This window comes from Syzygium oleosum, unplaced genomic scaffold (assembly GCF_021117445.2).
Source record: "Syzygium oleosum isolate NSW1041296 unplaced genomic scaffold, Sole_v2.1 Sole_v2.08, whole genome shotgun sequence".
In the NCBI taxonomy this organism is placed as follows: domain Eukaryota; kingdom Viridiplantae; phylum Streptophyta; class Magnoliopsida; order Myrtales; family Myrtaceae; genus Syzygium; species Syzygium oleosum.
This window is the reverse complement of record NW_026607492.1, coordinates 7,659,084-7,674,758: the sequence shown is the minus strand read 5'-3', so window position 1 is coordinate 7,674,758 and position 15,675 is coordinate 7,659,084. Positions and strand designations below refer to the sequence as shown.

Below are 15,675 nucleotides of genomic sequence, written 5' to 3'. Positions count from 1 at the left end.
GTTTGCTCCGTTTGTTACTTTCAATAAAGCCAAAGAAAAGAGAAGGAAGGAAAGAAAACCTTACGGTGCTTGAAACAATGGAGTGTTCGGAAGATGAAAAGACCAGCGTTCCGATGTGGCTGGAGCGGATGTTCGCCGCCAGCAAATTCTACGATTCCTGCGAGGACAACTGCTCGAAGCCTGCCAAATACTACTGCAGAGCCTGCATGGTCATCGTTTGCGAAGATCGCATGGAGCAGCATCACAAAAGTCAAGGGCACTCAATTTTGACGGTAATTAAACTCTCTTAGATTTCGCAGCATTATGACCACAAGTTCATTAAGAAAAGTGCATCTTGATCCTTGACTCTTTATCTCGGTAAAAAAACATCGGAAAACTTAGGCATACAAGTCTTCGGGAGTGGCGGCATTCAGAAAAGAGGACCTGGAGCAAGTGTGGGATGCGTCCGGCATCCAGCAGTACACGATCAACCGGCGGCCAATCGTCTATGTCAATCAGAAAGGAGGGGTCCATCGCTCGGGCTCTCCCATCGGCGACGTTAAGTGCGAGACTTGCCAGTACAAGATCTTAGCCCCCAGCAACTTCTGCTCAGTGGAATGCAAAGTAAGTGAAATTTTGCCGTCCATCACGTTTCATAGCACGGGTACTCAGCTTTCCTTATTCTTAAGTATGGTTATGAACAAGACTGTAGTTTTCAATGCATTTACTCTTCTTATGAGGCGGGAAACTAGGGTTTTGCATAGTTGAAGTTTTCCTTATAAGGTAATATTTGGCAACTCCGTCACGAGCCATCCGTTGACATCATACCCTCCACATAAAACAGTTTTTGGCTGGTGTACATAAATCGATTTCTGCAGGTGAAGGCTGTTTTGGAGAAGATTGAAGAGAAGAAAGCAGAAGCTTTGAATCAAGCGAAGAGGAAGCTGGAGATGACAGACGGCGAGAGGCCTAGCGACGCTCCGAAGCAGATCGTTCCAGGTCAATCTTTCAGGAAACGTCCAAGAAAGCAATCCACACCCCGGAGGTCTCCCCTCTTTTAGATCAGTAAAAACATTACCGGAACTCGAAGAACGGTTAATTTCCTTTAAATTTGGCACGTAATTATTGTGCCGATGTAGGTCGTCGGAACTGCTCGAACCCTTCTTCATTAGGGAATTTGAGCTCTCCTCTTTTCCTACGAAAGAAGGGTATCTGATAAGTAGTGTTTTTCTTACCAGCAAGCGAGCAATAACATTAGGTTTTTGACTGTGTTTGGTGAAGGGTTTCCAGTTTTCATGCATTGAAGTTCCTCCATCTCTTTACTGCGTGCATGCCACAATCACTTATCACCATGTAAATAGCAAATTAATTTGCGCATAAACCGTGATTGCATGATCATAGTCCTTGTATCATGTTATTTTCAATCATGTGTTGAGCAATGAAGGGAGCATTCAGGGGTTGTCGAGCGAAACTAATTCCTTTGCAGACACGGACGCCAATCGCACCGGCGGTAATTGTAATGGCATAGTCCTCATACCGTGTTAGTTTTGTTCATATGTAATGCAATAACGTGAGTATCTCGTGACTTTAACATTCAATCGCTTTACTAATCATCGGATCAAATCTGTTACATGATACTCTTTTATATTATCTCTAATATAGAGAACACCGATTTGATGATACAATTGAAGCTATCGCAAAATTTCTTGAGAAACTCATACACCGATTTAATCTAGAATGTTTTTTTAATTAATCAATTTCTGCGAAACAAACGGAGTTCATAGAACCAAATGAATTAACTGATTTTATGTAGATGAAAGCTTGACAAATTGCAATCGAAATTGGTAACAAAACTAGCTTGGGAAAATGACATAAAAAGTCCCTGAACTTTGATTCAATGTGCAATTTGGTTCCTGAACTTTTAATTTGTTCAATGTAGTCCCTGAACTTTAGCCTAATATTCAATTTAATCCCTAAACTTTTAATGTGTTCAATGTGGTCCATGAACTTTCAGTATATGTTCAATTTAGTCCCCGAACTATTTGAAAATGTTTAATGTAGTCCTTTCATTAATTCAAGTTCAGGGACTACATTGAACATTTTATATAGTTTAGGGACTAAATTGAACATGTACTAAAAGTCAAGGGACCACATTGAATATATTAAAAGTTCAGGGATCAAATTGAACATTAGGCTAAAGTTCAGGGATTATATTGAACAAATTAAAAGTTCAAGGACCAAATTACACATTGGACTAAAGTTCAAGAATTGTTTGTGTTGTTATCCCAACTAGCTTTGTACATCAACGTTTGATTTAAAAAAAACTAAGGTTTGACACCGGAGACAAGTCCCTCTTATGTTAGTCCCTTGTTCCTTTGAGGGGTCGATCTAATGTATTGAATACATCCGGGTAGACCACCAGCGTGACTGTAAAGAAAAAAGAAAAACGTAGTCTATCTAAGATGCACATATTAACAACAACTACGATATCTGCGGTGGTGTTTTCACCGGTACGTGGTTATGGAAGCTAGGGATGAGCATAGCTCGGGACATTTCATACCCCGTCCTCGCTTGGGGAGGCGGAGCTTTGCCCCCGCCACCGCCCCGTGCCTCGTGCGAACGAGGCGAGATGCGTCGGCACGGCGGGAATTTTTTTTTATTATATTCGTTATAATTATGCTACTAAAGATTCATAACAATCATTTTACTTGCCCCGAACGGGACGGGGCCTCGCGAGGCTTTGTTTTGGTTGGCACAGTGCTGGTAGTTTCTTGTGTTTGTTGATCGTACAACGGGCTTGAGATGTGGTTGTAGCGCGGTTTGCACTTAATGGGTAAGACCTCGAATCTACTCTGTGGAGCCGGGGGGGCCTTGCGGCGTTCGCCCTTGCAGTTCGCTTGTCGTGTCTCCACGCCGTCGAATTGTTGTCGTTGCTCGGTCGGATCGGGCACGGAGGGCTCCCGGAACTCGGTGAAAGACTCGTACGTGTTTTAGCCAGGGGTGCAGTGGCACTTTCGTCCGTTCGGAGATGGTTATCGTCCATTGTGGGATGGAGATCACGATCGGATCATTCAAATGCAACGACGGGGGGGCAACGAGATTGATGTTCGGTTCAAACAACAAGAGCGGGGAGGAAAGTGACAATTTATCGGTGAGGAAACGTGGAAGAGGAGAGGGGGCCGGATTAATACAAAACTTTGCGAGATCTTCTTGGAAACAAGGGTCACTTATATGAGTCCGACATTGAACATTGAGACCCCATCGTTTTCAGATTGAGCCGGCCGGGCACGGGCTCAGGAGCGATCCTAGGCTCGGCACGGCCCGGCCCGTTGGCCAGTCCTAGCCGGAGATCGGAGGCAGTACCTTCAAATCCGTCCGGAAGGCAATCACTGCTCCCAGACAAAATGCAAAAGGGAAAATGATACAAACAGTTCTTGAATTTTGGTTTAATGTGCAATTTGATCCATGAACTTTTAATTTGTTCAATGTAGTCATTGAAGTTTAACCCAATATTCAATAGGGTCCATGAATTTTCAATTTATTTAATGTGGTCCCTGAACTTTTGGTACATGTTCAATATAGTTTTTATACTTTATAAAAATGTTCAATGTAGTACTTCTATTAATTCAAGTTCAGGGACTATATGGTACATTTTCATATAGTTCAAGGACTAAACTGAACATGTACCAAAAGTTCAGAAATCACATTAAAAAAATTAAAAGTTTAGGGATCACATTGAATATTTGGCCAAAGTTTAGGGATTACATTAAACAAATTAAAAGTTCAAGGATCAAATTCTACATTAATCATAATGCAAAACGCAGTCCGCATACCGAACCGGTTCGTACCGCGAACAGTTAAACCGGTCGGATTCGCTTACCCATCCCTCCGCCCTCACCGCCGGTTCGACCGCGTACGGACTGCGAACCCGGTTCTCTTATCTGCGGGCCTCCTCTCCAATCCTCCTCCATTGATATCGGAAGCAGCTTCGATAGAGTAGCTTCTTCTTCTTCTTCTTCCGCCGAACGACGATGAGCTCCGCGTTCCTCAATCCCTCTCCCTTCTCCCTCCCCTCGAACCTCTTCTCCTCCGCCCGCCTCCGCCGCCGCCGCCGCCTCGCGGTCTCCGCCGACCTCGACCGGCCGCGGGCCGACGCCGACGCCGACGCCGACTCCTCCTCCTCTCCGTCGCGCGGCCCCGACGTCTTCGGCGGCCCGAGGGAGCTCGCCGGCCTCCAACCCCTCGTCAAGAACTTCCCCCCGCCCGCGCGGTTGGCGGCCTCGGCGATCGTGGTGGCCGGCGCGCTCGCCGCTGGGTATCGGCTGGGCCTCCGCTTCGGCGGCTCTCGCAATGCCGCCCTCGGCGGGGCCGCCGTGCTCGGGGCGGCCGGTGGCGCCGCGGCGTACGCGGTGAGGGCTTGCGAGCCTGAGGTTGCCGCTGCCGATTTGCATAACTACGTCGCCGGCTGCGACGATCCTCAGGCGGTTCGGAAAGAGGACATAGAACAGATTGCTAACAGGTCAGTTCCGTTCTCAATATATACTTTCTTGATCGCTGCTCTGTTTCGGTTTTTGCCTTCTCCGGTGACTTCTGTTCTCAACATGGATTCACGTTAGCTTGTGGGAGGCCCTGATTTTAGTCAACTAGTCGAACTTGTACTAGAGATCACATTTCTCCCTGTAGTTCATTTGGGTATCAGTGGGATTAGAGTTCAACTTTCTAATTCACTAATTTAGTTACAAGATACTGATCGGAAAATGTCTGTACCGGTGCCTAAAAGCAGCATGATCAATGTATTTCTTAATGTGATTGTTGTGCTTTAATTGTGTTTGAATTTCATAAGCTAGTTATATTTTTAACGTCTAATCTGTCAGGTACGGCGTGAGCAAACAAGATGAGGCCTTCAATGCTGAGCTATGTGATTTGTACCTCAGGTGAGCTAAATCAATGAACTAATCATGCATCTATTGTGCTTCAAGGGCATCTGTTCCTTTTGATTTCTCTGTATCGTACGCAGGTTTAAAATATCAGATGAAGCTGGCTTGGGTTGTAGTTGACTTTCAGTTGGTTGAATTGCATATGATATGTCTTGTGCAGGTTTGTCTCATCCGTCCTTCCTCCTGGAAACGAAGAACTTAAAGGAGATGAAGTCGATAAAATTGTTAAGTTTAAGAGTGCTCTGGGAATTGATGATCCGGAGGCGGCAGCCATGCATATGGAGGTACCATTGCTCTAGCTACTTGTGACTGCTTAAGAATATCAAATTAGCATGGGAAGCATGATGGAGTAATGTCTGGTTGCAATCGGGTCCACTTGTGTCCTCCAGATTGGTAGGCGTATTTTCAGGCAAAGGCTTGAAACTGGGGATCGCGAAGCTGATGCGGAGCAGCGTCGGGTATGGAATCCGAATTCTTGTAGTTCCTCTACAAACACATTAGCCGGCAACTTGGATACTTTTTCAAGAGTGTTGTATAGAACTTCATCACTTTTGGTTCCTCTTCAGTACAGGCATTTCAAAAGCTGATATATGTTTCCACGCTTGTGTTTGGAGAAGCGTCAAGTTTCCTTTTACCTTGGAAGCGCATATTCAAAGTTACTGATGCGCAGGTATAAGTCATTTTTTTAGGCAATGTCTGCTTGGGTATAAGTCATTTCTTTAGGCAATGTCAACTTACGCGATTATTTTCGTGTTGCAAGGTTGGTTAGAAGTCTGATCTTAGAGTTTTGAATAACAAGACTCATCTCCTCCTGTTATTCTAGCCTATCCAAACTGTGCTTTTATTATCATACTTATGACATGAGGATCTATTAATATATCTGTCATATTTAGCTTATTCAGTGAATCTGTTATGTATCTGTGTGCATGCAGATTGAGGTTGCTGTTCGTGATAATGCACAGAGGTTGTATGTGTCCAAGCTAAAAGCAATCGGAAGAGGTGTGTATAATTATATGATTCATTGCAAAAATGAAAATTTCGTCCTTTAGCAACGAAACTAGGCTAACATTGTTGGTTTGGACATAAGATAAGCGTACCTTTTTTTGATTATGGCGATGAGAGAGGTTGCTGTTCACTAGAAAAAAATGTTTGTTTTTGTATCATGGACTTTGCAATTTAACTAAGTTGTAGTAGTTGATATTAAGGCTTAATTCAATCAACCCTGGAGTTTCATCTGCTTATCAACCTGGTTATAGCAGTTTATATCAAGGCATATTCAATAAAACTTGGACTTTGAACTGCTTTTTGTGATTGCAGCCTATTGTAGTTGATGTTGGGCTTTGCTAGAGTTGAACATAGTTCTTTGTAGTTATAAGTAGAAGTTTCATATCTGTGTTAGATCTCAAAGCGGAGCAGCTTGAAAATCTTCGAGAAGTGCAACTATCTTATCGACTTTCTGATGAGGTAACTTCATTTGTCTTCTGCATAGATAGATTTGATTTGCTGTAGTATTTTGGTGGCATCTCTTCCATGCACTTTATTGGTTAGTGCAGCTTGCCGAAGATTTGCTTAAGGAACATATGAGGAAACTTGTGGAGGAAAATGTCTCGGCAGCTGTGAATGTGGTGAAATCAAGAACAAGACCAGCGTATGTCCCATGCCCAAGTTCCCTTTGTATCCTTTGTCTGTAAATGATGTTTCTTGAGTTCTTTAAATATTTTCAGCATGGGACAAATTTAAACAACAGGGGGTGGGGGGGTACCCCCACGCCAACTTTCTAAATTTCTTTGTGGGCCCCAAATACGGGAAAGAACTTTACAAATATATCCGTAAGTCTTGTCCCTCCCTAAAATTTTCAAGTCTTTTGAAATTCCAAAGTTGAAGGAAGTAGTGTGGAATCTGTAGTAAAAGCATCCAATTTAAGAGTTAAATCTTTCAGTGATGGTGCTTCTAATTATGAATAAGAGGTGAAGTGAGTGATGTTATGTCCAATTTGGGGAAATAACGAAGCAGGAGTTGGAGATTTAAAAAACACATGCATTTGGTGCTTTGCTTCTCCATCTCTTGTGAGTAAAAAAAAAAAACTTGGAAATAATTTACTTTTGTGTAAATGGAAAAATTGTATTTACTATTGGATTTAGAGCTATTTTAGTAACATTAAGTATCCATAAACGTTTACACTCGATTAGCTTTTGAGAGAGTTTTGAGGAAAGAATTATAAGGTGTTTATAGTCCTATAAAGTCAAGAGCCATTCTCCTACTTAAAAGATTATTGAATGAGTCGCATCCATATAATGATTGAAAAGAATGATTTTTTCATTTCATAAAAAATTCTCCATCATACGTTTGCTAGAAAAAAAAAATCAGCTACTAATCTATTGCTTCTCAACAAAAAATAAAGAAATGCTTCTTCTAGATCCATCCTGACAGAATAAGTCAATTAACTGAGAATTTCAAGAAAAGTTGCCATCATAGTTATGATGGAATCAATGTCAAATGTTTTGTTGTTTAGGAATTGAATGGTGCTTGCTTATTTGATTAGCTTTGCCTAAAGGCTACTTGTCATCATCTTATATATTTCGATTATCCAGGACGGCAGTCAGTCAAGTTGTAGAACAGCTAGATGAGATACTAGCATTTAACAATTTGCTTGTCTCATTAAAGAACCATCCGAATGCTGATCACTTTGTTCGTGGGATTGGTCCAATTTCCTTACTTGGTGAGGAACCTTTAAATCTTGGTTTTATTGGCGAAGAAGTGTATTTTCATGGAAGTCATGTATTACTACTTCTCTTCTTGTACCTCAGGTGGTGAATACGACACTGACCGAAAAATGGATGACTTGAAGATACTTTATCGAGCATATGTTGCAGAGTCTTTCTCAAGTGGTCGACTGGAGGAGAGCAAGGTATGGGTTTTTTACTATTAAAATATTGTCTGCCTCTTACCTGCCTTTGTTGTATATTACCCGGCTGAAGTTGTCTTTGCTTCCTAATAACCTTTCTTCTGTTGTTTCTTCATAGCTTGATGCCTTGAGTCAACTGAGGAATATCTTTGGTTTGGGAAAACGCGAGACTGAAGCCATCATGCTTGATGTATCTGCAAAGGTGTATCGTAAACGACTTCAACTTGCCTTTACTGGTGGTGAATTGGAAGCTGCAGATAGCAAAGCGGCATTCCTCCAGAATCTATGTCAAGAGTTACACTTTGATCCTCAGAAGGCCAGTGAAATTCATGAAGGTATATTCATTGATTCCTATTTTTGGAGTATTCCCATGCCCTGTATGATGTGTGTGTGTGTTCATCTTATCTTCTAATCCCATAAGAAGTTCGAAAAGAAGAATTTTATTGAATAGAAAATAAACAAAACGTCCTTTTGGCATATATGGGACAATTTTCTTAACTAGTTAGGACTAAAATTCTTATGATATTAGTGTCTTGTGTCACGTATACCATTGTCTCACCAAAGTATTGATAGCATCCTCTTTCATTTTCACATTAAGAAATTTACCGGCAGAAGCTTCAGCTGTGTGTTGCTGATGGAGAACTGAGTGAAGAGGATGTTAAAGCGTTGCTAAGAATACGAGTTATGCTCTGTATCCCTCAGCAGACTGTTGAAGCAGCTCACTCCAGTATATGTGGCAGTTTATTTGAGAAGGTAAATTTCTGTCTCCTCTGATGAATTCCTGTTTCTCTAGTGTTATTTCTACTTGGTACATTTTTGCTTGTAATTTGCATACTGTAATTTCTACACACACAATTTGTGTTTTTACATTCCAATTCGATGGGCAACACTCGCAGTTTGACGGAAGTCTTTGTATGCTTTGGAACTTCATTTAATATGAAGACTACCATATTGCATTGAAAATTTTGTCATTTATATGACCAAAGTATGGCCTGTAGGTTTTAGGTAGTCATTAAGAAGTTTAATATCCGAAATTATCATCTTAAGATATATAGATGCAAGGAGAGTGGCGCTCTGAGAGGTTGTTTTCCTTCAGCCGCAGAGTGAGCGAATGTTGTGACCTTGTCCCAAGTGTATTTAGCTCTTCAGATTTTCAATGGCTTTGAGGTGATTAATTGTAAAAGGAGAGTCTAGCTTAAGCAAACTTCCAAACAATCTAGTTGACCAGAAATTGAAACACATTAAAACCGGCGAATAAGGGTGCATATGGTAACGTTTCTATTTCTGGGAACAATTTCTTTTCAGAAATAGTTTTTTCTATTTCTATTTCCTGGAAGAGTTTCTGAGCAAAATAATGCGTTTGGTAACTGCACAAAATTTCTATTTCTAGAACAGAAATGTGTTTGGTAACTGCACAAAATTTCTATTCCTGGAATAGAAAAAGAACAGAAATGCGTTTGGTAACTGCACAAAATTTCTATTCCCAACTTTTTGCATTCAAATCTATATCTTTTATTTAACTATAAGTACAAGTTATAAATGAAAAAAACCAATACGCATGATTTATTGGTTTGTCTAATCCTTTTTAGGGGTTTAAAACCCCTTTTAATCCCTAAACTAAGGATTCTTCAAAAATACCACTTGGGCACCTCAAAAATTTAAATTTCACTCAAAGTGGGTGGCCATAGGTATTCTAAGCCATTATGTGAATTTTTTAATATTTTTTTGGGGTAAAATTTATTAAAATTTTTTACTTTCCCTAAATCTATTTCTTTTTATTTTTCCGAAAATTTTTTATGAAATTTTTTTAATTTTTTCAATTTCGGAATTTTGCAAATAGTTAAGGGTTTTCTGAGTTTTTCTGATTTTTATGGATTTTCTGAGAATTTTTCTGATTTCTATGAATTTTGGGAATTTTTTAATTTTCTAATTTTTTATGGGATTTTTCTGAAATTTTTCTAATTTTTATGAATTTTCGGAATTTTTTAATTTATTCTAAGCTATTATGTGAATTTTTTTATTTTTGTTTTTTTTTGTGGAAAAGTTTATTAAAACTTTTTACTTTCCCGAAATTTGTCTCTTTTTATTTTCCAGAAAGCTTTTTATGAATTTTTTTTAATTTTTTCAATTTCGGAAATTTGCAAATTTTTATGGGTTTTCTGAGTTTTTCTGATTTTTATGGATTTTCTGAGAATTTTTCTGATTTTTATGAATTTTTGGAATTTTTTTAAATTTTTTAAATTTAATTAATTTTTTATAATTTTTTTATTATTTCCGCCGAGAATGGACCGGACCGGTGCTTTGAGACGGTTGGCAGACGACGGAGGATGGAGGAGGAGCTGAGGTTGCGGCTTGAGGACCGGACCTTTCTATTTCTATTTCTATTTCTAGGAACAAAGAAGTAGATTTTTCTACTTCTTATTTCTGCTCCAAATCTATTTCTTGGCCACTTTTCTATTCTAGGAAATAGAAAAATAAAATGCGTTACCAAACGGATTTATGTTCTTTTTTTGTTCCAGAGAACAGAAGAACAGAAAAATAGAGAAACAGAAGCGTTACCAAACGCGCCCTAAGTTTCTGAAGACTGGAACTTAGGTTTATCTGTAGCTTGCTTGAAGATGGTAATTTTCCGGCTAAAACATTAGATCATGCTTTATTATAGTTGCTTCCCTGCCTAAACTGAATCTGAATATTGAAGTTTTTTCATTACTTTATTTAGTTTTGTTTTGTTCCTTTGAATTGGGCTCTTTAGCCATTTTTGTATGAATTCAATCGGGCTTTTGCACCACCTTCTGCAGGGTATTTCAACAAATCAATGAGCAATGTGGCCTGTTCAATGTGAATAATTTCAGATTCCTTGTATATATGATTTAGTTAACTTAATTGCAAAGGATTATAAAAGTTGGATGTGTGGATCTTGGACATGTTTTAGTCTAAAGTTTGGCTCAAAAACCATGTTTTACATAAACAAAAGTGGATTAGTTCTTGTCTATTTACACAGAGAAGGTATGGCGGCTTCCGAGCATGTGAAATGCCGAGTACCTCTAAATGTAAATTTTTTTTCTATTGCAATGACAAGGAAAGCCCTCAATTTATCCACAATGGTCAGGAACATATTTTTCCCATGTCTTAGGTTAATGGAGACAATCATCGTCTTGTATCTTTTTTCTTCGCTGACTAATTGAACTATTGGATCCAGGTTGTGAAGGATGCGATTGCCTCAGGTGTTGATGGATATGATGCTGAAGTGAAAAAATCAGTGAGAAAAGCAGCTCTTGGCTTGCGCTTGACAAGGGAGGCTGCCATGTCTATTGCCAGCACAGCTGTGAGTATCTTCCTTTACTATTGTTTTTGGTTGAATTGTAACTTTCTCTCCATCAGGAAATTGATGAGAGTGACTGGACATCAATATGAATGTTTCAAATGTGTTTGTGCGACTAACCAACCTAGGAATGGTACTGAGTTTCCTTTTAGTATCTTAAGTGCATAAAATCATGGTTGCAGAGAATTTGGGATCAATCTTAAATGGCATTACTTTCTATGTATAGTATGATGGTACGATTATCCACCTCATCTAAAACTCAAGTCTTATAACTTGCAATGACTTTTCAAGTCATGCTTATAGGATGATATTCCAAATGGGGGTAATAAGTTTTGAGAGGTGCATGTGCAAGTGAGTGATGATAAGATATTTTTACGGTGATTTAATTGGATGTGCTGGCCTTTGCTTCTCCATATAGTTTAAAAATGGCTGTCTTTTACAAGAGGAGCTTTTAACTTGTAAAGAGATTAGTATACTTGGGACAAGTTAAACTTATAACCAATGCCGACATAGATGGATAGGTGCTCTATAAAACTGTTTGGGAGTCATACATTTAATTTTTGAGGATGAATGCAATCTATGCTCAAGATATAAGTCGCCATCTACGCCCACCTTCTCCTCCTTGGGCGGGATCTGACAGATCCCATGCTCGAGTATGTAGCTACATATATAATGAATGTCAATCCTTTTGAGGAAAAGATTTTGTGGCAAAACCAGATCGAAAGTATTTTTTTCTTTGATATACATCTTGGGAGGCCACAGAGGAGCAACCTTACTTTTTTCCACAAGGTTCACGCTGGTCAGATGAGATATAAATGTTCCGACTAAGAATTCATACAAAGCTGACTAAATCTGAATGACCTTCATATCGGTTAGCACTTCTTGCTATTTTGCCGTAAAATCTGCTATTGAGATTTGTATTAGTCTTGTGCATGCAAGTTGATGTAGCAAGCATATGAACTTGCACTGTTTCAAGGATTTTTTTTTTGCACTGTTTCAAGGATTGAAAATCTATCTTTTGGTTATGTATTGTCTAGGACGAAAAGAAGTACATTGGTTGATTTATTTCAGGCAATCATAACCTTCTGCTGTCTCATAACTATGCAGGTCAGAAAGATTTTCATAAATTACATTAAACGAGCACGGGCAGCTCAGAATCGTACTGAATCTGCGAGGGAGCTTAAGAAGATGATTGCTTTCAATACGTTGGTCGTTACAGAACTGGTGGCAGACATAAAAGGGGAATCACCTGAAACTGTATCCGAAGAGGCTGCTAAGGAGGTAGAAAGACAAATTGAAGAGGATGAGGAATGGGAGTCCCTCCAGACCCTTAGAAAGATAAGACCCAGCAGAGAACTTACAGCCAAGTTAGGAAAGCAAGGCCAAACAGAGATCAATCTGAAAGACGATCTTCCAGAGAGGGATAGGACTGACCTCTATAAAACCTATCTGCTGTTCTGCCTAACAGGAGAAGTCACCAATATCCCATTCGGGGCGCAAATCACAACAAAAAAGGATGACTCTGAATATGTACTGCTAAACCAGCTCCGTGGTATCCTTGGTTTGACCCCTAAGGAGATTGTGGAAGTTCACCGAAGTCTTGCTGAGCAGGCATTCAGGCAACAAGCAGAGGTGATACTGGCTGATGGTCAGCTGACAAAAGCTAGGATTGAGCAGCTTAATGAGGTGCAGAAGCAAGTTGGCTTGCCTCCACAATATGCTCAGAAAGTAATCAAGAGCATTACAACTACAAAAATGGCAGCTGCAATAGAAACTGCCGTCAGTCAGGGGAGGCTCAACATAAAGCAGATAAGAGAACTCAAGGAGGCGAGCGTAGATTTGGACAGCATGATATCTGAGAGCTTGCGGGAGAACCTCTTCAAGAAAACCGTGGATGAAATTTTCTCTGCCGGGACCGGTGAATTTGATGAGGAGGAAGTCTATGAGAAAATCCCAGCAGACCTGAATATTAATGCTGAGAAAGCGAGGGAGGTGGTTCACGAGCTTGCTCGAAGTAGATTGTCAAATTCGCTTATTCAGGCTGTAGCCTTGTTACGACAAAGGAACCAAAAAGGAGCGGTATGGAGATAAGAAGTCCTTTTTCACTCTCTACTTTTTACCAATTTGTCTTGTGGACCGAGTTACTTTAGAAAGAGTCCGGATGCTAAGCTTTACATTATCAGTAAGCCACAATCAATCATTCCTGCAGGTTTCCTCGCTTAACGATCTGCTCGCTTGCGACAAAGCTGTACCCGCAAATCCGCTGTCGTGGGAAGTCCCGGAAGAGCTGGCCGACTTATTTGCTATATACATGAAGAGCGAGCCTGCTCCAGAGAAACTATCCAGATTGCAGTATCTGCTCGGCATCAGCGACTCGACCGCGGTGGCTATTCGAGAGATGGGAGACAGAGTAATCCAAATCGGTGCAGACGAGGAAGACTTTGCTTTCTGAGTAGTGCGGTAATGTCTTCTCGCATCCGATGATTGGCTCAGTTTTTATCTGCTCTCACAAGGTAGATAGTAGTTTTGGAATGTTTACGTAGCAGAAGTAGCAGACCCTTGTAAAATATGGTCACACCTCACAACACTCCCCAAGTCTTGCTATACAGGAAAAAATGGTCTCGCTTTTCAAATATCTGAAAAAAAATAAAATAATAGAGAGATCACGTATTCTTTAATCGAGGGATTAAAATGGTGGCCGTTATCTTTTCGGTCCAAACAATCCTAGGTGGCAGCTGAGGTGTGGTTAATGACGCCGATCCAACATTTTGAATTGTTAAAATCTTCGAACATAGAATCTTGGATTTTAAAAGGATAGTGATTGTTGCCCCTCTCCGATTGCATCCCCGTCGTCATGACTATTGGATCAAAGGTCGGCAACGGTTGTGGCTTCAGATCTGGTCCAGATGAGGTCCGACGACCTCGGATCCGGACTAGATTGGGTCGCGTGGCCGAGGCCGTGGGAGATCCCTAGTTGTCAGAGCAAAGCTTGCATGGTGACAGGCTTTGTCCAATGCATCAGCTTGGGTATTGCTCGAGTCTGAGCGCTGCAGTTGCGACGGTCGGATTCTCTGGGTCCAGAAGGTCATTGTCTCTGCAACTTTCTGGTTCACTTTCCACATTTCTAACGCAAAAGGAGTAGAAGAAAGCTGGAGGAGACCAGTCTCTATATTTTCTTTTGGGCGTTTACAAATCGATGGCTCTTTGCATTCTTGTGGTGGGATGTTTGAACTTTTTCAGATTTGATCATGGCCTTTTCTGGGGCGTGGTTTTGGAATCAATTGAGGGAAACAAAAAAAACGGAGGACAGAGAATTAAAAATTAAAATTTTCTACAAAAATGGAGGTTTAGTCAAAAATAGCGTGGGACCCTTTCTTTCATACGAAAAAACTGATTTTTATTTAAAGACCGACAACTCTATATTAATTTTTCATAAGAAAAAGCGTCGCGTCGATGTATCACGTCAATACGTCGGGGTTGTTAGCTGCGTCATCTGTCACTTCGTATCATTTGGACAAAAAAGATAACGGTGGCCCGTTCTTGGTTATACTTTCAATTAGCTCCTTTGAGCACCGAACACTGATCTTCTCGCCCTTTTGGTCCCAAATTGTTCTATGGTCGGCGAGGCGTCACGCCCTTTAATTTTGACCAGAAACTCGAGACATATTTCAATACGATGGATCCCAAGAGAAAAACACGATTAGAGGAAGACAATTTGTTGAGCATGAGCCCCGTTTCGGGTTTCAGCTACTCTAATCCATTGCACGTGAAGAATTAGTCGAATTAATTAGCTTAATTAGTTATGGTTAGTTAAACTTGGAGGTGCTCTTAATTTGTATTTATTCACTATTAAAAATAAATATATAGAAAGTAATAATAGTTAGCCAAAAGTGGATTATTTTGGCATAGGTTCCACAGTGTAGTCCACGTGAATCAGCACAACTGGTCAAGTACAATGATCAAAAGTCCCAAGTTAGGAACTTTCATGGAAGTGACAAGAACCAACTTTATTTGCACTTTTCGGTTCCCTTTTTCTCTTTTTCGAAAAAATAAAATAAATACCATTTTATATGCATAAAATATTGAAATAATGTACAAAATAATTATAGCGAAAATAAATATAATAATCGTCGAAACGCAAGGATGATGTGGCCTTCCCATTTCCCTCACAGTAGGGAATTTTTGAATTTATAACGTGACGTGGATATCTAATGTTGTCGCACCATAGCACCAAATAAAAATCTAGAAAAAAAAATTGTCGAGTCCTTGTCTGGGATAAGATGGAAATGAATTATCAAATTGATTTTTCATCTCGAGTTGTGTGCTTTATGTCTTGGTCTCCATTGTCTTGGAATTGTTAGCAATTCGATGCATGTTAGGGCACGGGCTCATTAGATTCTTATAAGTATTCACATACCGCAATTTAGGTATGCAAATAGCCCCTGCATAGAGACTTGCATACTCACAATTCAGTCAAAGCTTGATGTTTGGTTCTTTTTTCAATTGCATAACTTTATGTAAAGAAAAATATA

At 40.1% G+C, this 15,675-nt stretch overlaps 2 protein-coding genes across 2 annotated transcripts; both read left to right on the top strand.

The window, feature by feature from the left end:
- Positions 1-77: 77 nt before the first annotated feature.
- On the top strand, positions 78-1,216 carry LOC130138802 (protein RGF1 INDUCIBLE TRANSCRIPTION FACTOR 1-like). The gene is made up of 3 exons (XM_056313935.1): positions 78-272; positions 382-603; positions 858-1,216. Exons 1-3 carry the CDS (start codon positions 78-80, stop codon positions 1,038-1,040), a joined length of 600 nt encoding a protein of 199 aa, XP_056169910.1. The 3' UTR covers positions 1,041-1,216.
- A 2,750-nt stretch (positions 1,217-3,966) lies between these two features.
- On the top strand, positions 3,967-13,776 carry LOC115686132 (protein TIC110, chloroplastic-like). The gene is made up of 15 exons (XM_030611331.2): positions 3,967-4,498; positions 4,854-4,913; positions 5,077-5,200; positions 5,306-5,374; positions 5,488-5,586; positions 5,849-5,915; positions 6,316-6,380; positions 6,470-6,564; positions 7,508-7,635; positions 7,724-7,824; positions 7,940-8,156; positions 8,420-8,574; positions 11,021-11,146; positions 12,251-13,222; positions 13,353-13,776. Exons 1-15 carry the CDS (start codon positions 4,011-4,013, stop codon positions 13,593-13,595), a joined length of 3,009 nt encoding a protein of 1,002 aa, XP_030467191.2. The 5' UTR covers positions 3,967-4,010; the 3' UTR covers positions 13,596-13,776.
- Positions 13,777-15,675: the final 1,899 nt, after the last annotated feature.